The sequence below is a fragment of the Mustela nivalis genome (assembly GCF_964662115.1).
Source record: "Mustela nivalis genome assembly, chromosome: 5".
NCBI lineage: Eukaryota > Metazoa > Chordata > Mammalia > Carnivora > Mustelidae > Mustela > Mustela nivalis.
Genome location: NC_139024.1, coordinates 18717211 through 18740152, shown reverse-complemented (window position 1 = coordinate 18740152; position 22942 = coordinate 18717211). Strand labels below are relative to the sequence as shown.

Below are 22942 nucleotides of genomic sequence, written 5' to 3'. Positions count from 1 at the left end.
AATTTAAATGGAAAGTAAACCTAATATAAAAACAAAATACTTTCTTTGGATAAATGTAATTGTTTAATAATTAGTTTTAAGTTAGTCACCAGTATTAATGATGTATCTATCATTCAGACATACAAATCAATCTTTAAAGAAAAACACCCTTCAATTATAGAAGAAATCCATGCTTACTGAAGAATATTTGGAAAAAAATCAAAAAAATACAAAGACGAAACTGTTTAAAACTCCATTATCCAAAGACAGTTTTTTTTAAAGTATTTCATTGCAATTCCTTCTGATTTAGTAAGATTTAATGATTTTTTTCATGTAATTGTGTATTTGTGGGCATTTCCATTGAGAATTCAACGGTTGCAATATAAAATTCATAACCCAATTTCTATTACTGCTACTAGAAAAACATGAGCTTCTTATAATAGATTAAAAAAAAACACTTTAGGTTTTTTTTTTTTTTTTAAATTTATTTGACAGGAAGAGAGACTCAAGCAGGGAGAGTTGGAGATGGAGGAGAAGCAGGATTCCTGCCGAGTGGAGCCCGATGCGGGGCTCCATCTCAGGGCCCTGGGATCATGACCTGAGCCAAAGGCAGATGCTTAACGACTGAGCCACCCAGGTGCCCCACACTTTCGTATTTTTAAAGACAAAATAAAAAGTTAACTCATAGACTTATGAGTAAAGACGGCTAGCTGGCTAAACAAAAACACTTTTCCTTCTTCTTAAAACCTGATAAAAATGACTAATGGTATTTTTTAAGGGATAAAACCAAAACCTATAAAAAATAAAGAATGGCAGAGAACACACAGTAACAACATAAAGTAAGGTAGAAAAGAGATTGACAAGAGGTTAACAGACTTTAAAAGACCTGAGAAATCTAAATTGAAGCTGGCAATGGAGAAAACTTAGAATCAAGCTTAAGATCTGGGATTGGTGAAAATATCCTTAGCGCTTTATATAACTGAAATTCTAACAGCAGAAATGTAAATTACTGTAAAAGTAAAACACTACAGTTTATGATTATGAATGTTAAAACTTTTAAGTATGAAAACAAAGCATTTTTGAAGTACTAGGACATGAAAACGGACTGTTAATACCCTTTTTATACATTAGGAAGATCATATCTGTTTTGAAGTGAACAGATGGTTAACAACACATTAAGTTCAACAATATGAAACTGCTATTTGACCACTATTGACCTACCAAGAAAAGGGGCAATCAAGTTTGTATGGTTCAGCCTAATAAAAGTAGAACAGATTGCACCATTAATTCTAAAGCTAACTGGTATAGAGGCAATCATAACATTAAATAAAAGACTTTAATATCTAGATTTAGGTATTTAATTCCACTTAAGCCTAGTCATTTTTAAAAAGTTCTATTTGAGAATTCTTCACATCTTAAGAGGCAATTCAATGCAAAAACATTCGTTTGTCAACTGAAGATTCAGAAGGAAAATAACTACAAAATCATGTACAATATTCATCATTACTGATCCCCATAGAATAAATTTTAAGAACTTATTAAATAAAATTTAGGATTTATTCTTACACCCTAGAAGTTCATTACATGACGGTGAGCTTTCACTTTGGTCTGAACTTAAGTCTCATGTTAATTTCAACAATGGATCAAATTTAAGTTTTGGTGCTATCCTTCTAATCCCCCACACATCTTTTCTCAGAAAGCTACCTGAGAATGTGCTCTAACAAAATAAGACAAAAATTCAGAGGAAGACAGAGGAAAGAGCAATTGGGGAGGGGAGGCATATAAAAAAGAGAAACGAAGAGCGCTTTTCCCACCAAGTCTTTAGGAGATCCTTGTTCAAACAGTAACACCTCAGAAGGTTATTCTTCAAAAAGGTAAAAATGATGGAATACTTGATGCAACTGAACATTTGAAGCTATGTAGATACTGGTGATTTAATAATGAGTAAAGAGGGGGCGCCTGGGTGGCTCAGTGGATTAAGCCGCTGCCTTCGGCTCAGGTCATGATCTCAGGGTCCTGGGATCGAGTCCCGCATCGGTCTCTCTGCTCGGCGGGGGGCCTGCTTCCCTCTCTCTCTCTCTGCCTGCCTCTCTATCTACTTGTGATTTCTCTCTGTCAAATAAATAAATAAAATCTTTAAAAAAAAAAAAAATAATGAGTAAAGAGAAAACTAGAAATGAGACAAGAAAAACAACTTATACAATAAAAGATCTGATAAGCTGAAAAGTGCTTTAATGTTGATGACACCGTAAACACTGAATGCCACACCAAAATTCTAGTATAATTACCAGATTTAAGCTATAAAAATGAAGATACTTGAAGGGTGTATGCAAGTACTGGGGACAAAGTGGTGAAAAAGAGCTAAATCCCTCTTCTTCCATTATAGGAACTGAATATACAATGCGAAAACTGAAAGTAACAAAGTTTGGGACACCTGGTTGGCTCAGTTGAAGAAGCATGCAACTTTTTTTTTTTTTTTTGAAGATTTTATTTATTTATTTGAGAGAGAACATGAACTGGGGGAGGGAAGAGAATCTCAAGCAGACTCCGTGCTGAGTATAGAGCCCAGCGCAGGGCTCTACCTCAGGACTGAGCAGGGCTCTATCCCAGGGCTGAGATCATGACCTGAGCTGAAATCGAGAGTCGCATGCTCAGCCTCCTGAGCCAGACAGACGCCCTGAGAAACATGCAACTCTTGATCTTAGGGTTTTGAGTTTGAGCCCTATATGTTGGGAGCAGAGATTAAAAATAAAATAAAAACAAAAACAAAAATAAAACAAAGTTAGTTTGCAAGTTATTTGGAGAAAGATAAACACCAAAACGAGCAACAAAAAACAATGAAAATGGCTGCCTTGGCTGGGATTGCAAGAAGCTTTATAAAACTATTCACGTATGAATTCAACAACAAAATAAAAAACCTAATTAACTGAAACAGCATTCCAAATGCATATATATATACATCCGACAAAAACCAATGAAAAATACAGAATGTGTGATTCTGTGTTAATATAGTAGAGGTAAAAAATTATAATTAACTGTAATGGGAAGTTCTCAGAGAGGAAAAAAAAAAAGAAAACATATTCCTGGGACTATCACCCATTAAAACCACTTACCTTTCACTGTCAGATTGAAGCAACCAAGCCTATCACCAGAGAGTGAGTCTGCACCACACTGTAGCACCACAGCACTAGGCTGATACATCTCCATCACCTTTGAGATAATCTATGTACAAGACAACAAATGTTAATACCTGTAAAATTATTTCACAAAACTCCATTTTGATTTTAAAAATAAAAATACTTACAGGCTTAAATATCTGCCCATAGGACTCATCATCTATACCATCTCTCATTGGAAAATTGACAGCATAGTATTTGCCTTTTCCTGCACCAATATCCTAAAATATACAATTAAACAGCTCTTAGAGACTATTTCATAGTAAAAATGCCTGACATGCTTATTAAGGAATTTTTTACAAGATTAAAAAACTAGGTAACAATATCCAATTCTGAATTCTTCTTTTAATTTAAATATAGGAGCAAGTGTAAATTCCATTATTAATGGATTGTTTTATTAAGCTGAACAGAACCAATTCCAATTAATCTGTAACAGCTATTTTGGGGAGAAAGAAATTTAACAATTAAAGGCAGTATTACACAAGAGACCAAGAAATAAATCATGAACAGAATATGTAAGACAACGTTATGAGTAAAACTGCAGAAAATAAATACTCTGAGCAAAAGAATCATGCAGGGTAATTGTCTCTATAATGCAGAATCCTTCTTGTGGCTCATGCTCTGGTGTAAGTTTATTTATGATGAAAGAAAAGCTCCAACTTCCCTCAAGTTTTGACAACTGCAGTCTAAAGCACCAAAATCTGCTCTTTAATTGGGCTTGAAATAAATTTTGTTTCTACTTGTTGAATTAAAACCACTCTAGGCATTAACACTTCCCAAAGCAACAAAAGAAACTGAGAGCTGGGTTCAGCAAGATATACACTTAAAAAATATATATACACCCACACACTATATATACTATTTGCATTATTTATTATGCATGTGCAGATGGATGTGTGTAAATGTACCTGAGTACACACACATAATTCCTAGAAGAAATGGTATAGCACAAAAATTGAGACAAAATAGTTCTTTAACTGTAACACCAAAGAACTGGTGGTAACTGATTATTAATGTGTTTTAAATTATGTCTCAGTAAACATGGAATCTTTCGGACTACTACTGCTTTTAACTCTCATATAACGATCTGAGTTTGATTCATTTTAAAAAAGCAATTTATCCTTCAATATTAGAGTTTCCATGATCCAACTTCCAATGAAGAAAAAGTGGAATTAGCTTATCTCCCCCAACAATTTTTCCTGAAGTAATCTAAATGCTTATATATACCTAAATTAAAAAAATTCAGATGTCGGTAAACTAAAGCATGGTGAATCCCTAAAATCCTGCTCTAAAAACTAAATGTGGAATATACTTTGACAGTAAGATTTCAGAATACGGAAAGCTGATCAGCACCTCTCAACTCCAGCCGAAAGCTGGCCCCTCAGCTGTTGCCCTTGTTGCACTCAGATTTATCCCCTCTAGTTCTTACTCTTAACTGCTACTTTTATCATACCCTTTTTTCCCTTAGACTCTTGCTCTAATAAAGCCAAGCAGTTTTAACAGTGACCTAAACTCGAAGTAGCTTTCTTTTCTAATTTCGAATGAACTGGCAGGCAGAAAAGGGAATGTTTAGGGGCACCTGGGTGGCTCAGTGGGTTAAGCCTCTGCCTTCAGCTCAGGTCGTGATCCCAGAGTCCTGGGATCAAGCCCCGCACCAGGCTCTCTGCTCTGAGGGGAGCCTGCTTCCTCCCCTTTCTCTCTGCCTGCCTCACTGCCTACTTGTGATCTCTGTCAAATAAATAAGTAAAATCTTTAAAAAAAAAAAAAAAGGATGTTTATTAAATTAACATCAAAGATACACAAAAGTTTTATGAAATTCCAAATATAACTCCATGCATAATGACTGACGTTGATTTCCTTACAAAATTTTGGGGACACCTTTATAATAACCAAAGGGAAATTACTATGATGACACTTCACACAGTAAGTGTAAAATCTTTAGTGAGTAAAAGAGAAATTCAACGTCATTCTGAAATCTTTAAAAAACACCTATTCTCCAATACTTTCTAACAACTTCAATCAATCCTAAGAATATTGTCAGAAATGAAAACAGAGGCCACGTTTTACTAATTCTGACATTAATTAGGATTATACTGAAAAGAGACCTTCTTTAAGCTTAAAACTAGGAAGAGCCTTCAATGAATTTCCACCGAGTACAATGGCTGTAGACCAAGGAATTCTACCGGTTTAGAGCAGTGGTTCTCAAACGTTAGTGTGCAGAATCAGTTTCAGAGGCCTGACAGGATATTCCCAGTGAAACTGCTAGTTTGAAAGTCATATACTAAGAATCACTGTATGTAAAGTTAAGACCAAGAGGCAAAGGCACTAAAGGAGCTAAAAGCCATGGAACCGAAAATACATATTTGCAATTTTAAAAGCCACATAATTTAAACTCAAATAAAACAACTGACCTTCCATCCATTTATAAGTAAAAAAAAAGATTTCACCATCACAACTCTTATTGAAAGAGCACCATCTTGTGGTCAAATAAAAAAACTCACATATAATAAGGCCACTTTTCATTTGGTTGTCCTATAGCTCGAACTACATACCACAGATACGAAAAAGAACCTTAATAAAATAACTTAGAATACTGAATGCCATGATAGGAGAAATTCCAGGCTGAATTTAAGACGACTATTTAAATTTATGATTAAATTTCAACATGTAAGTAGTTTGGTTTAAGAAAAACCAGCAAAGCAAAAAGCTTCAGAACTTTGTACAAACAAGATTTGACCAGTGGTTTTCACATTCATAAGATTAAAAAAAGCACTAAACTGAAGATAACAGAAGTATAAAAGAAAGAAATGCACTTAATGTAACAGGCAGGCAGGATAAGTTATGGTATTCTTTCTCTCTCCAAATGATATAGACTACAAATTTCAGAAGCCCAAGGAAAAAGAGATTAAAATTACGCCTATTAAATGAAGACTCATCACAGAAGGAGGGCAAGAACCCCAATAAAGAGTTATCTTCTTCCCCCAATTTTTACCATCAACAGCAATGCTGGCTACTACCAAGTAGGTCTTAAAGATGCAAATAAACATCAAAAAAACTTCTTCGTGCTTCAGGGATGTTCAAAAATAATTACTCAACCAAAGAAATTATTTATGGCTGAGCAAGAGAAAGTTCTCTCAGTTCTCACTAAATTTTTGCTTATAGTCAACAAACGTGAATTCTAACAAATGTTACATAGCATATAAAATGACTCAATTCTGCATACAAGTTTCAAATGAATGACTGAAGAACAGTATTAGTTTAGATATGATTATTAGCTTCCTCCATTCTCCTAATTTTTATATCACAATACTTATTCAGACAGAAATTCAGTCTTACCCTTAAGTCTCCTGTTCCGGGAAAGTATTCCCCATATTTATGGAATGATACTGTCATTACACGATCTGTTGTATAAAAAGCTTCTTCAACACCATCACCATGATGGATATCAATGTCAATATATAAGACTCTCTGATGATACCTGAAAACAATGCCATCAGTTAAGTTTCTAAAAGTTTTTAAAAGATGAAAGAACCACCATGGGTTCAGAAAACCCATTTTTGAGCTCTTGCATTTCAAAACGTTTATCCCCTTTCTTTATTTCCAGCCTAAGAGATCAGTCAAATATCTAAAGTTAGAAGTTTGGCCCTTAGCTCTTTAAGTCCTTCCTTCAGCCCCACTCTAGGTAAGAAAACGTATTTACTCTCCCTCTGAAATCTGTCCAATTCTCCAAGTTTTAAAAACATACTACATGTTTCTATATGTTAACAACTAAAGATTATACTGTACTTAGAGAATTATTACTTTAAAACATGTCTCTGGTAAATTTTCAGTGTTATAAAACAATGGTTGGTGATAAAGTCTTTTTGTAAAGCCTTAAGCTAAGAATAGTTTTTACACTTTTAAACCACTGAAAAGTAAAATTAAAACAAGAATATTTCATATGTGACAAGGGAATGCAAATTCCAGTGTCCATAAAGTGTTACTGAAACATGGCCATGTTTATTTGTTTACAAATTATCCATGGCTTCTTTTGTGCTCTCAACTGCAAAGTAGAGTAGTTGTGACAGAAACCACATCTGGTACTCTCATCATTTCCTAGTGCTGCCTGGAGCACTACAAATTGTTGTGATACCGTTATAGCTCAAATGTGTTTTAGGAATCCTGTATATCACTAGACTGTGACATTTTTTTTTTACCAGTACATACCCATGTCAAAACAGAGAAAATGAAATGAACTCTGAATGTCATACTTTCATGGCATGGTGAACTGAGGATTATTTTGTTACTAAATTAAAAGGCAGACCTTTGTGTGTTTTTTATATAATGATACCACCACTACGTTAAAAGAAAATAATATAATCTGACATTATCAAACTAAGCACTCATTAGAATATTCTCAACTCACAGGAAAGCAACATTCAGCAAAGTTATGAGGAAAAAAGACTGTCTCATTATAGTAGATTTTCTTCTCAAAATAATTTAAAAAGCTCAAAAATAATTTAAAAAGCTGTTAGTCAACCAAGTGGTTTAAGTGGCTTATCAACAGTCAATTAAATTATGACTGTTCATACCAGTTAAAGAAATTTGTCTATACAAATTAAATTAAAACCTGTTTAAAGCTATAAGCATGTGAGCAAAACCACTGCCCACAGATGAAGACACAAGAACCAAAATCAACAGGGAATTAAAAACCATTTCAAGTGGTTTCCTTGGCTCTGAATGAGTTAACGGAAACATTTTAGTTCTTTATCTGAGGAGTGAATACCAAATTTTAAATGACTGAAAAAGCAGCCTCTATAAACAGTGTTCATGGAATTACTACAGGCAAGAACATTTTGATACTGAGAAAAAACTAATTCACTATAATCTGAAGTGGCATCTGCTAAGACATGTTATAACTGATCATGGTTAAAAAAAACAAACAAAAACAAACAAAAAAACCCTGTAAATTTCCGAATTTTTAAGTCCCTCTATGGAGATCTCTCCAACTGCAGTCAAGGATAACTTTACCTCTAATTCCGTTAGTTACTTAGAGACAATTACATCTGTTAGTAGAGAACAAAGCCTCATTCCATGTGGAAACTAGGCAATTAGCTAGACTCATTCCCTGAACAAATTTCCTTTAACACAAGGTTTCAAATTTTTGCCTTCAAAAGTTAACTTATAAAATGTTAGGACATAAACTTTCAGGGTCCTGTCATCTTTCATTAGTTGAAACTGTAACTCAAACTCTAAATCTCCAAACTATTTTTGGTCTTTTTTAAAAGGATATTAATGGGAGTTTTAAACATGTATATGCATTTCTCTTTATTAATCCAAGGAATGGGAAAATGTCCTGTATTTCTACAATGGTTTGTAATGAAGAAGGCTCATCTCTGAACTATTTTTAACCTACAATGTTGCCTTGATATTTTTTAGAAGTTACAGATTTTTATGGTTTTAAATAAAACTTTTTCATAAGAAAAATATCAACATAAATTAACTTACTTTAGTAATTCAAGGATGGCAAGTACAATATCATTAACGTAACAGAATCCGGATGCTTCTGACTTCTTCGCATGATGTAACCCTCCAGCCCAGTTAACAGCCATATCAGTTTGTTGTCGATTTAACTTCACAGCCCCAGCTAAAAGGCAAGACAGGGCAGACTCGGAAGTTTAAAATAAAAAGTCAATACAACTAGACAAAAGCCCTATAGGAAAGAGAATGCCATGTACGAGTAAAAGAGTTTAAAATTACAAAAAGATAAGGCTCATCATCTGGACACTGACAACAGTTTTTTCTTAAATGTATTCCTATAGCTGTGTTCTGATTTTAGTAAGAGAGTATATATAGAAACTGGTAGCTAGAAGAGATATAGAGAGAAATCTCTACGTGAAAATACAACAGAAATAAGAAACAAAAAGTTCAAGTCATTATGATCATAAAGCATGGGGTTTATTTATTTTTAAAGAAAGAAGGGAACTACTTTTATTTATTATTATTTTTTAAAGTGTGCTCCACGCCCAGTGTGAGACTTGACCTCACAACTCCCAGATCAAGTCACGTTCTCTACTAGCTGAGCCTGTGACGTGCCCCAAACGTGGATTTTTAAAGACAACTGTACTACTATAAACACACAGGCTACTTTTTGTTTCCAAAATCCACTACCACTAGAAAGCTCTGCTTTAAACAAATAACCCAAAAGTTATATACCAAATTTAAATCAACTTTTAGAACTGAATCAGGACACTTACCAACTGAACCACCAGTTGAGAGCTGACAAAACTCAAAGAGTCCATCAAATACTGGACAATCCTCTCCAACATTAACTGTGAAAGACGGATTTCAGTTAGAATCCACTCTATGAATTACAGGTTTCCTTCCAAAAACTACTTCTTACAAACACTTTTTACATTTGATACAACCACTGAACACACATCATAGAAGAAATCTAAATTTTGATATTTAAAAATAATTTGTCATTTTACCCAAGGTAATTAAAGTGTTACGTATGAAACACCACCACCAAGTCTTACCAGAATTATTTGTAAAACATCTTTGCTCTATTACTAAAAAAATTAATAGCCATCAAAATATAAAAGGCATTTATTTAATTAAAACATACACTTACATTTTAGACATTTCTCCTTAAATATACAATAAATTAATCAGGATTCTAAAAAATTTAAGCAAGTTTAATCCCTTTATGATTTACTTTCTCAAAAATCTTTAAGTGCACAGAACATCCATTAACTTTGAAATGTATTTTAATGAGTACTAAAAAAAATAAAGCAGCTGATTGCCTACCCAATCTTAAAGGACGGTAAGAATTAACTAGGTTCGTTAACACCCAAGACATAGAAGGAAGGGGTATATAAAGCACAATGAAACAATACATACAGATCCCTGACACATGGCAATATATTTAGTTCCTTAGTACTGACCGGATAAAATGGACTTATTATATACATGACCCATTCTCAGCCTCTTCCCACCCCCAATTATAACCTTTTAAAAAATAAGGGTAATTATTTTACATAGCATTTTAAACTCATAATTTATTAGCATATAACAAATGCATTTGAGTTTCTTACTGCTCAGATATAATCATAATCTTAATATAGTTATGTAGTAAATCAATCCTGTTAATTCATTTGCCCAATCTACCTATAACTTTTAATTTAAGCCTGATTCTCCATCAAAAAACCAGGGACAAATAATATGCTCTATTTACATTATAGCATTTTACTGAGTAAATGAAATAATCTATAGTAGAAATGCATACAAAGTTCTATAAATGTTAACAATGTCTAGCAACTACACTTTAGTATTATTAAAATTGTTCTTTTTAAAAAATTCATCACTGAAGACTATAGAAGTATACTCTACAGAACAGAAACATGATGAGAATGAACTTTAGTATCCAGCTTTCAAAAACTCTGTTCCAAACATTTTAGGATGACACTTTGCATTCCACTTTCAAGCCAACCACTGCTAATAATAAAATACTTTTTATCTATATAAAAGAGAATACTATATAGAAGAAAATCAAAAGCTTCACTCACAAAGGGAAGGAACAGATTATATATTACAATCCACATTAACTAAAGCACACAAACAAATATAAAATGAGAAATATATACACAGGCTAAGGCCAATCGAAGTATAATTACTTTTTTTTTTTTTTAAAAAAAGGCAGGTGAGTAAGGTCTCCCCACCAATATCCATTACCCCAAAGTTAAAAAGGGACAAAAACAAAAGAATAGAGGAACATCCAAATAGCTTTGTGGCAGTTTGGCAGACCAATAGGCTTCAGGTAGATTTTGTTTTTTAAAGATTTTATTTCTTTATTTATTTGAGGGAAAGAAAAAAATCTCATGTTGACTCTGTGCTGAGTGCAGAGCCTGATGCAGGGCTCTATCTGAAGACCCTGAGGATCATGACCTGAGGTGAAATCAAGAGTCAGACGCTTAACCAACTGAGCAGCACAAGCACCCCCCCTTTTCTGTTATTTAAAATAGCTCTGAGGGGCACACCTAGGTATAGGTAGCTCAGTTGGTTAAGCGTCTGCCTTCAGCTCAGGACATGATCTCAGGGTCCTGGGATCGAACCTGAATCAAGGCTTCCTGCTCAGCAGGAACTGCCTGCTGCTCCCTTTGCTTGTACTCTCTCTTATATGTCAAATAAATAAATAAAATCTTTAAAAAAAATTTTTTTAAAGATAAAGTAGCTTTAATATTTTTACACTGACTTTTCAAACCAACAACTAATTTAAAAAAGTATTTTAGATCAGGCAGAATACCTAGATACCTAGATTTGGATAACTCTAATTATATGCTTCTAAAAATACTCATTTATACTTATAAATACTAATATATACTTTTAACACAGAAACGTACATCTCTGCATCTGCTTACTATACTCAGACATGTTATCTGGTCTTATTGAACGTAGAAATTTGATGTACTCATCACTGTGGTATTTTGTCATTTCTTCAGCAGTGGCTTTATGGGGCCTCTGTGAAGAAAAACATATGTCAGAATTGTGGAACTATAACTGGTTATATCAGAGTTACCAACACAAAGTACACGATTTCCCCTAACAGTCCTCTCAAAAGAACTAGGTCTGCCAGAACAAAATAAATTCCAAAGCTAATCCAAATTTATACAAGTGTTTTAGAAAACAGCAATCAATTCCAAAGCTAATTCCTACTCCTCTAAAAGCATTACACAGGTCTGACTCCAACTATCTATTACTCCTACTATTTTAGTAGAAATTGCTCAACACTTACAAAGTTGAATCTGTGTTCAGAAACTACTTTCACTTTTCCCATCATAAACCTGTTCTATGTCCAGTGAGAATGAAATTCATTCTCAATTATAAGTCTTTGTCCACAGTCACTCTTCCTTTCCTTTGTCTATCCTAATTATTCTTGTTCCCAAGAGTTCAATTTCATTTATGACATACTTCTCCCAGATTTGCAGGAAGATTTATCCAACTCCTCTTCTGTAAATGTTTATATTTGAAAGAAAGTAACTCATTCACACCCAGTATTGCTAACTGCTTCAAGTCCTTTCTCTTGTTGTGTTTTAAAAAACAAACAAAAAAACAAAACAGGGAAGGTTAAGGTCTCCCCACCAATATCCATTATCCACCCCAAAGTTAATATATAATTCCATCAGTGCAAAAACATTTAAGGCAGTTGTATCCTAAATGTTAGCTGTACAGTGCATGATCACTAACACACTGTCCCATATGCCCATAAGTATTTGTAGAATTTTCTACATAGTTCTTTCTCGTAATCACTACCCAGGTCAACTCTTCAGCAGCACGGCCAGATCAACCACTACTTTAACAAAGATATTTTAGTATGCTAAACTGAGCTGGTTCTCTAGAATGTGAAAAGATGGGGTATGAGAAACTTTTCAAAAAATGGTTGAGGAAGAGGGACAGAGAGATCATCGCTCCCACCCTCTGTTTCCTCTGAAGAGTAAAACAAAAAGAGGATTTTCTGTTTTCTTCTAGAAAACATCGTGTGCTACATGCCCTTCAAAAGGAATAACAAACAAGTTTCAAAGCAGATTAAGGAAAAAAAAAAAACACTGCTATGTATTAATCAAAAGGTATACTCACATATATTTCCATTTTTCTATATAAGCCATAATTTAGCAGCAAGTTATGGGTCATGCGGATTCTATGAGGTTTCATGGGATGACCCTGTCCATAATAATAATTTCCAATATCACCTAAAATAGAAAAAATACAAACTGAACAATACAGTTAAGAAATCTTAACAATCTAAATTTATGTATACCCATCATTAGAAGGTACTTACCATCTAAATAAGATTTAAAACCTTAAATGATTTTAGATTTTTCAACCTTCAAACTGTATTAGAAAACCAAAAATACTATGTACACATTTACATGTAATAACTCCATTAATGTATGTTTATTTATAAATTAAAGCAAGCAAGCTTTTCTGATTTTCAGTTTACCAAAATTTTATATTAACCCTAATAAAATACTCTATAGACACTTACAAAAGTAGTTTTAGTTACTTAAGTTGATAATTTTTTCCATATTTATGAGCAAATTCAGATGCCTAAAGTAAATTCTGAGTTTCACTGTTGCTATTTAAAAAGTTTAGAGCAAATATTGTTTCTTGAACATTTACTGGCATCCCAGAAATTCTTTATAGTTGGAATTATGGGGGTTAAAATGTTCTACACATCCATCACGGTCTATAAGAGGAAATTTTTGGCAAATGAAACTTAGATCCTAAATAAAGTTTTGCTCTGGTAAGACACACTCATGACATTTAAGATAGTAAGGATAATTTGTCTCATTCTTCATGATTAAAAGTTGTAACTGCCAGCCTATCTTTCTGTGACATCTTATATACTAGTGTTTTAAACCAAATTTTCATCTATCGAATTTCAAGAAATCAATACTTTTAGGTAAGGACCCTGTGTTTTTATAAAATAATATTAAGGAAACCCTTAAAAATATACTGTTTTTTAAACGTAACAAGCACTTTTTGCAACAACCTGTATTAAATTAGAAATCACCATTGTTATTAATTCTAGTCTTTAAGTAATTCCAAGATTTTATTAGGTCAACCCGATTTTAACAGCTTGATATTAATCATTCCAACACAAGTTGATATAAAAGCGAGGTATAAAGAATGTCATCTCCCGGGGTCCAGGGCGCATGGGTGGTTCAGTGGGTTAAAGCCTCTGCCTTCGGCTCAGGTTATGATCTCAGGATCCTGGGATCAAGCCCCACATCGGGCACTTGCTGGGCAGGGAACCTGCTCCCCCCTCCCCCCCAGCCTGCCTCTCTGCCTACTTGTGATCTCTCTCTCTCTGTCTCTGTCAAATAAGTAAATAAATTTAAAAAAAAAAAAAAAAAAAATAATGTCATCTCCCCACCATCAGGATAAGAAAAAAATCTTTCAAAATCCTGCCTAAATACACCCCTTTTTTTAACAGAAACTGAGAACTCAAAAACTGTTTCTCTCTCTTCCATATATTTGATAATAATAATCCAGGATAAACATTCCTATTGCATAACCTACCTATTTTTACCATCACTGCTTGAGTTTGTTGGTTTACCACTAATTTACTTAATTCTTCATTTCCAACACAAATTCTCCTCTGAAAACAATACATACAGTCATTTTAAGGGAAAGCCATCTTTCTCAAAACAAGAGACAATGACAACACTAGGACAAGTAGCTAAGCAGGGCTAAGGGGAGGTGCAACATTCCTCTGCATTTAGGACAGTCCAGAGGCTTTGGGTGAAACAAGCGACCTGTAAGAGCTTCGGCTGCAAAGCTCCTCTCTACATGGCTGGCACTACACATAGTTCCTTGAAAGAGGCTAGGTTTCAAATTCTTAAGGTATGGAAAGCCCACTAGAATTACAAGGCATCATGTACCCAAGTTAATGCCAGGGAGATATTTCTAAGTTACCATCACTACCAGAAGAAATCCCAAGAGTTGGAATAAAGAAACTGTCTTCACAGAACTTCCAAATACCTCTGTGTAAGATAGGGAATGTCTCTATCTATTACATTTTAAGACCAAATTTCTAGTTATAGACATACTGAGAATCCAGTGGGAAGCCACAAATTATAAAATATGAAAGATGATAACCTACAGAAGGGAGACTACAGTTGGAATTTCTCTGCAAGACTGTTAAAAAAAAAAAGAACGACAACCGCAGTAGTTAAATTTACTGAGTGTATTCCAAGCACTTTACATGTATTATCTATTTATCTTCTCAGTTAACCCTATGATGTAGATATTATTACTATTGTTCCTGTAGTGAAGAAAGGTGAGGTATAGCTGAGTCCGGGAACACTGCCGAAGTAACCTAACTCGCAAGCCAGAAGAGCTAGATTCAAACACACGCAGCGCAATGAAAATAATCGTAAGCAGTAGATACTAGGAAAGCAATGGCATTTTCAGTCACTAAAAAGAAAGGAAAAGCCTGGCAAGAAAAGGATGCAATATGTAATACAAATATTTTAATCAAGGTTTAGGATCTTTGTTATTTTAGAGAAAATGAATATAAGAAAACTACCTATTCAATTCATGAAAGTAACTCACTTTTTTTTAAAACCAACTGAGTCTTCAAATTTTGTATGAAAATATATAGTTTTCAACAAGTTTCTCTGCTATAATTAAGGGTCCCAGGCCCATCAAAAATATGTGCATTTCCTAAATGACACGTGTCCAAGCCAAAGATAAGTGCTATTTCATTTATCAAGAATTCCCTCAAAATGTAAGGGGGTTATAAAAGAAACCTCTCCCAACATTTTCATATCTCAAAATTCTCTACAAGTTGCTTTGTAGCTATCCACTTCTTATTAAATATAAAATTTCTTTTCTTAGTTTAAGAACTTACACATTCCATTCATGATTTAAATGGTTAGTAACATAAGTTGGGCATTTTAAATGTTATCTTGATTTTTATCAAAATACACAAGAATGCATTACCAAGGAAGCAAATACATCCGGAAAAATTTGCGCAAAGTGGTTCCTTGAATATAACAACCTTTAACTCTCAATGTGAAGAAGTTACCATAGAGAATTAGGTACCTGCAAAATTTTAGAAATTGCTCACTCTTCAAAAGAAGCTAACAGAATGAAATGGCTACTAAGGTCTATACTCTCTTATCCAAAGTACTTGGGACTAGATGTAGTTTATTTAGGTTTTTTCCCCAGGTTTTATAAATGTAGTATGTTACATCTCTTGTATATTATGTGGTATCCTGGGGTCTGCACAGGGTTCTATAATCAAACATTAATGTTTTTGCAGCAAAAGTGTGTGAATATTCACAGTCAGCAGAATAAAGACTATAAATATTAATTCAGATTAAGCTTTTGATTCCAAATGAGTTAGATTTTTCTTCCCATTTTCAGATAATTCTGAATTTTAAGATTGTAAAATGTGACTTTCCCCTGAAAAGATAAGCAGGCTACAAAAATTATCCAGTGGGAAAAAAAACAAAACAAACAACAACAACAAAAAAAAAACAAAGGAAGCAAGAAAAAGCTATAGTATTATTTTTACCTTCCACACACTACTTACTTAGTCCACTACTAGCTTAAACACTGGCCACTGGCTTCCATAACGCCACTGTCCTGGACTGTATTCCTACTGCATAGCCACTCTGCACCAACCTTTAAATATCAGAAGTTTCTCACGTTCATTCATTCATTTAACAAATTAAGAGACTGTTGTGCACCACACACTATTAGGTGCTGGATTAGTCAGTGAACAAGGGTGATGCCCTAAAAATCCTCTTCTCTGCAATAAGCCACCTACCTCTTCAATCCATAAACTTAGAGTTGTTCACCCTTTATACTGTACCACCATCAACCACCTCCAGCTCCACTTCTAATCCATCAGCAAGTTCTATCTGTTGTACTCCCAAAACCTCGCCTCAGTGTGCCAATTCTGTTAGCCACAACACCACTGTATTCTATGCGGACCAACATGCGTTCAGTTCTTGCTTTCGGTCTTCCATTCATCACTCTTCACCATCCTTTCTCCACCGGAGTCTATTTCAAAATCCTTCTGTTGTTTTCTACTCCCTGAACCAAGTTCAAATCTCTTACTACAAAGTCTTTGTGATCTGGCCCTTTCCTTAGCCTAGCATCCCATTGTTCCTCCATGTCTTCCTTTTTGTTTAATGTGCCAAATCCTAACTACGTGGCCTTTGTAGTTGCAGTATCTTACAGGACAACTCTTTTAAGGCTGGCCCATTCTCTTCCTTCAGGCCTTCCTTGTCTTGAACACACTACAAGGCCCCCCACTCTTCTATCTAGCATACAGTTGACTTCCTTCTTAGGACTTAAATAATCTTTTGTCTAGCTGGCACACAGTAAGGACTTTAAGCCCTACTTACTTTCCTCAAAGATAAACCCGAAGTTGATTTCATGACCAAGTATAAACTAACTTATTGAATTAGAGAGGAATAAGTCTTATTAGCCAGTACAAACATCCTTATACTTTTGACTTTTTAAAAAATTTTTTCTTTATTTGAGAGATAGCAAGAGAAAGTACAAGCAGGGGTGAGGGAGAGGGAAAAGCAGGCTCTCCGCTGAGCAGGGAGCCCAATGTGGGACTTGATCCCAGGACCCTGAGCCACAAGGCAGACACTTGAAGGCAGACAAAATCAACTGAGTCACCCAGGGGCCCCTTTATACTTTAACTTCTAAATCTGATCTCATCTGTCTTTCAATGCTATTATCATTCCCTAAGAGGTTACCAGTTCCATCTATTTCCTTAAGCAATTGTCAACTGAAGCATTTACAAGTTTTTGTTAGGAGAAAGAAATAATTACTTAATACTTCTTTTTTGTATCAGTGGAAGGAGTTCCGTTCTTGTGTCACCAAAGAAAGAAGAAAAATCTTAAATGCAAGATACTGACCTCTTCTTGGACATTAAAACCAGTCAGTATGGTAGAGGATAAGGAGTGGACTGAGGTCACACAGGGATACTAATCTATTTTCATCTATAAAACAGACAAAATGACTCTGATCCTAACCTGTCTGTAACTCAGAGTGGTTGTAAGCAGAAGAGTGTTATATAAAAGTGCTCGATCCATAAAGATAAGGTATAAATCATTTATTTACCAATAATTCAAAAAATCTTTAATTTTTACTTAGATGGTATAGATACAGATGTAAGCAAAACAGACTCTGTCCTCAAACTTATATGCTAGTGAAGAGGACAAAATTTTCGTGTTAGAAATAGGGTAAAAGTACAAGTGGTAAGGAGAAAAGCAATAATCAGCATTAAGGTAACAGGAAAAAAGTCTGATTAGGTGAAATCTGAAGGAAATGAGTAGTGAAGTATAGCTAGGGAAGAGGATCCAAATATAAGAAAAGCTGTTTTATTTGAGGATTACACCCTACTATGTTTAAACAATGATGTGTGATTAAGACTACTGGCACAAAGGACTCCATGCTCAGTGCGGAGTCTGCTTGTCCCTCTCCCTCTGCTCCTTCCGCCTCGCTTGCTCGCACACTCTCTCTCAAATAAATAAAATCTTAAAAATTCTGGTATTTATAATCTGCTGCTGTAAGTCATTCAGCACTCTGCTTTGCTGATTACCTATTTTGGAAGAAATGATTACCTATTTTATGGATGATATTTACACTACAGCTAAGAACACAAGCAATTTTATTAAAGGCTATCTACCAAAAGACTGGCACCGCTGTTACAAATAAAAGTCTAGGAAAATCTGTCAATTAGTTGGGCTGCCAAATAAATTCTTATAATCTCCTAAAACTCTCCTAAACTACGGGTATACTGGGAGGCATGATCTTGGTAACTTTTATATTCTTTGGATAGTGTTCAGAGTTTTTCACTGCACCACTGGTTTCCAAACATTTTGATGCACCCTATTGAAAGAGGAAAAAACAAAAGCACAGAGCAGTATCTGTACAATTATATAAATTATGTTTATATACAGCCCTATTATGTTGTATACATTATAAAATAGGCACTAAATGTGATTGGCCTAAAGCTTAATTCAAAATAAAGTACACTTAACATTTCTAGATAAAATATTATAAATTATTTTTTAATAAAGATTTTATTTATGTGTGAGAGAGCACACGAGAGAAGGAGCAAGGGAAAGGCCAGAGGGAGAGGGATAATCTCCAGCAGACTCTTTGTGCTAATAAGCACAGAGCCAGACGCAGAGCTCCATCAAGGCCCTGAGGATCACGACCTGAGCTGAATTCAGGAGTCTGACACTTAAGGGACTACTCCACCCAGGCGCCCCCTAGATAAAATACAATTTTGAGTACTGTAATACGGGACTAACACATAACACAGTTGGTTTGCTACTTACATTTAAGTACAGAATTCACAACATATAGTCAGAAGGTATCTCAGCCACTAGGCATATCATTTTACAGAGTACCAATAATCATGCAATATATAAAAGATGACCAAGATTTAGAACTAAATTTTTGAAAACTTTGTGGGGGTATGGGTTAAATATCTACAGTAAGAAAAGTGAACTTCTCTTACTTTCCTCAAAGATACATATAAGTATACTTCCTCATCCATCAATGCCTGAAGGTTCATCTGGAACCAGCATTCCAGTCATCTAAAGTTTAATACTGAACACTGTTAAAGCACGCAGAGAAGAATACATGTCTTCAGACGTTCCTTTCATTTGCTAAATATTCTGTGTTGCCAAGAGTGTGCCTAATGGTCCCACTAAGCCTAAAGGTAGAACTCCTATGGTTATAGAACCCACTATTTCATTCCTGTATTTATCTTTCTTTTTCCTACTTTATCAAGCTAAAACAAAATAATTTAGTAAGCTAGCAGGTTTTTATTTTACTTTTTAAAAAGATTTTATTTATTTATTTGACAGAAAGTACAGCAGAGGAAGAGGCAGGCAGAGGGAAAAGCTGGCTCCCTGCTCAGCAGGGAGCCAGATGTGAGTGGGACTCGATCCCAGGACCCTGGGATCCTGTACTGAGGGGAAGGCAGCCACTTAACCAACTGAGTCACCCAGGCACCCTAGGCTAACAGATTTTTAGTTCTAACCCAATCCACAGTTTACCTTCAAATCTCCAATTTCTTTGGTGCAGAAACTGCTTTACTTACATCTACTCCTCCCGACCCCCGCCAAAAAGAAAAAAAAATACCACTACCTTTTTAAGATGACAAAATAGGGTTTTTTAAGTAATGAAAATGTAAGCTTTTAGAATTGTTCAAAGTTTAGTATATATACTATCACATACTAATAACTGGCAATAATGATACCCAACCCATTTAATAACTTCTACAAAACGGTTTTTTTAGCTCCCCGAAACCCAAAGAATAGTCCAAATGAAAGCAACTAAAAATTCCATTCTGAAAATGAGGCATGAGCCTTAGACATATAACCTTAGGCATATAACCTAGTGAAAGATTTCCAATGAAAGATTTAGTGCTGGCCATCAATAAAGTATCTGAATGGTCTAGAATAAAGTATTAAGGGACAATCACTGGACCTGGATATTTCCACTCTACCTATCAAGTACATTTCCTGCCCTAGGCATTCCATTCCCTCAGCAAAGACTCATCATAAAGAGGCCCAGAAACAAACAGCTATTCATAAAACTGCTACATAAGTGTACCCCTGGGTTCTACAATTCAAGTCTGGTAAGAAGAAGTTACAAGCAGCTTACTTCATCAGAGCCTATCACTATCAATAGCAACCAACAGCTGTAGGAAGAGCCCTGGCACCAACCTCCCCAACTTTTCAAACCTTTCTCTTTTACCCCAACCCGACAAGAACAAGTCTCTAAACATTAGGAACAGCATCTTTTTAAAAAATTAACTCAAACATACAGTTATTTACTTTTCAATCTGGTCAGGGAATGCAGGGATTGGATTTTACCATTGTCTCAAAATATGCATGAGAACTTAAAAGAATGACTTTACCAAATATAATTCATATTAAATTAAAATGTACTCTTTAGTCCTCCAGGACGGCATAATTGCGATTTGTATTACACATATATGTAGTGCTCTCAAAAGATATTTTAAAAATACAGCTGTTAACTATTTAGTACCGCCATTAAATACCAAACAATTCAGATTTCTTCTGTATGAATTTAAGTTCTTTCACAAATGACACAGGTGCTCATTTTATAGTCAGGCATTAAAAGATTCATCTTTGTTAAGTGAAATAATATGGTATGGCCATTTTCAAATTAAAATCAGACTTACTCTGACCTAGACCTCTAAGGTCTCTCTACCTAAGGTTTTGTAATATAGAGATAATACACCATATGCAGGAAACATCTTTCAAGATGCGTATTGCTTCAAACAGACCAAATAGGACTTGCAGGTCACTGAGCCTAGGTTCTTAGAAAAATATTCGAAATCCTTCTCTCGAGAGTAACCCAGTAAAAACTATTTACCAAATTAATGTCTTTGAGAAATCTGCAAAAACAGGTTACTACTGCATTTCCACAGGAAACAGGATTCAAGAGATTTAATGTTACTGCTCAACTTTCAAATCAGAGAACCCCTAGAATTACATTCTCTTTCCTAATTTCTGCACCGCAAGCTCCAGCTTACCTGATTATTCAGTACTGCTGCATTACTCCTTGAAGTTTTCCTACACCAAAACTCCCAACACCTAGGAACAGCTTTCACAAACAAGATGCCCATGCTCCCCTAAACCTCCAAAGCAGGGTCTATTTCCTGATCGAACAAAGAGCCACAAAGAAGTGGGTGGTAACCGCCTCTCCCAGAGGCAAGCCAGAACCCATCCAGTCTGCTCTGCAACACAAGCAGTCACGGCTCCACGTTTCCCCAACACCGTCCCATTTCCCGCGAAGACGAACTACCTCAAACTCGAAAACCCCATTTTTTTTTTTTTAATCGAGGAAGTGAAGCCTTTTCATTTGAATCCTGAGAAAGTGGCGCTCAAAGAACCCGGCGAACAAAGGAGAGTGATGGAGCCCGGGCGAAACGGCAGAGTCCGTGTGTCCCAAGGCGGACGGAGGCCCCGACCCTCGGTAACTACTCGCCAGGACCGATCCGGTCGAGGGGTCCCGGCTGAAGCGGGAGGCGGAGAAAGGAGCCGAGGCCGCCCGGCAGCCCGAGACCGAGAGGAAGGGAGGGGCGGGGCGGGAGCGAGCGCTGACGGGGCGGGGGCGGGGGAGGGGGAAGAGGGGGCTGGGGGCGGGGCGCCCGCGGCCGCGGGGCTTTGTGTGAAGTCCGGGCCGGGGTAGATATTTTGATTCCGGGGAGGGAGGGGTCGGAGCCGAAGCAGGGCACCCCGCACCTCCGCCCCCGCAAGTGGCAAGCAAAGAGAGCCGGCAGGCCATCCCCTTGGCCGCCTCCACGAAGCCGGGGTAGGCCGGCACCGTCCCACAGGCGGCCGCCCGCGGGGCGGCGGACCGGACTGCAGGAGCAGAGCGGCAGGACAGAAAAGGGGGCGTCCACCTGGCTCCCGCCGCAGAACCCGCGGGGGCCGCTCGCCGCGGAGGGGCTCCCCCGGATGGCGTCGGGTCGGGAATGGGTTAAGATGCGGCCAGACGCCGGTCCCTCCTCCTTCCCACCCCTCAGCTCCGGCGCCCACTCGCGTCGGCGGCCGCGGAACCCGGCGCGGCTTCGGGCCTGGACCCCCAGCCCTGCCCACCCAGCCTCCTGCTGGCCGGGCCGCTCACCATCATAGTAGTAGCAGACTTTCTTCTTGCCGCCTCCCTGACTGTACGCCATGGGCTCCCCGGCCACCGCCGCCTCCCGGCTCCGGCTCCTCCTCCTGCTGCTGCTGCTGCTGCTGCTGCGGCCGCCGCGGCTCGGCGGGGAGAGAAAAGGGCTGGAGCGAAGGTGGGGGTGGCAGTCCCGCAGGGAAGGGCTGGCCGGAGGGAGGAGAGGAGGGGACGCCGGGAGGACTCGGTACCGCCCGGCCGAGGGGCCGAGAGCTCGGAGCGGGGGGTGGCAGCGGCGCCAACTCGCGACACTGGGGAGGGGGAGGGGGCAGCCAAACCACCTCCGGAGGCCGAGGGGAGGTGGGACGTGTCCACTGTGGCCTTTACAGGGGACAAAGGGGTCCGACTAGAAAAAGAAGTCTCTTCAATCTTGAGATAAGAGGCTTTCTGTCGATTATCCCTTGCATAGGGCGACGCCAATTGCAGTCGTGAAACGAAAAAAAAAAACGGTTAGTCTGTTGCTCCGCAAGTAGATCGAAGGAGCGCAGAGCCGAGGGAACGCTCCCCCCCTCTCGATCTTCGCGCGGTGGTTGCGCCTATCCGGAGCCTGCGCA

General features: G+C 36.9%; 1 protein-coding gene across 1 annotated transcript in view; it reads right to left on the bottom strand.

Annotated features, from left to right (window-relative positions):
* HDAC2 (histone deacetylase 2) overlaps positions 1-22940 on the bottom strand; it is a 29962-nt gene extending 7022 nt beyond the window's left edge. The window contains exons 1-8 of the mRNA XM_082730765.1: positions 22344-22940; positions 12771-12883; positions 11537-11654; positions 9392-9466; positions 8643-8781; positions 6492-6633; positions 3284-3376; positions 3093-3201 (exon numbers count right to left, since the gene is read on the bottom strand). Of these exons, the coding sequence (XP_082586891.1) occupies positions 3093-3201; positions 3284-3376; positions 6492-6633; positions 8643-8781; positions 9392-9466; positions 11537-11654; positions 12771-12883; positions 22344-22395 (841 nt within the window). The 5' untranslated portion in view covers positions 22396-22940. The remainder of the gene's footprint in view (positions 1-3092; positions 3202-3283; positions 3377-6491; positions 6634-8642; positions 8782-9391; positions 9467-11536; positions 11655-12770; positions 12884-22343) is intronic.
* Between the last annotated feature and the right edge of the window lie 2 nt (positions 22941-22942).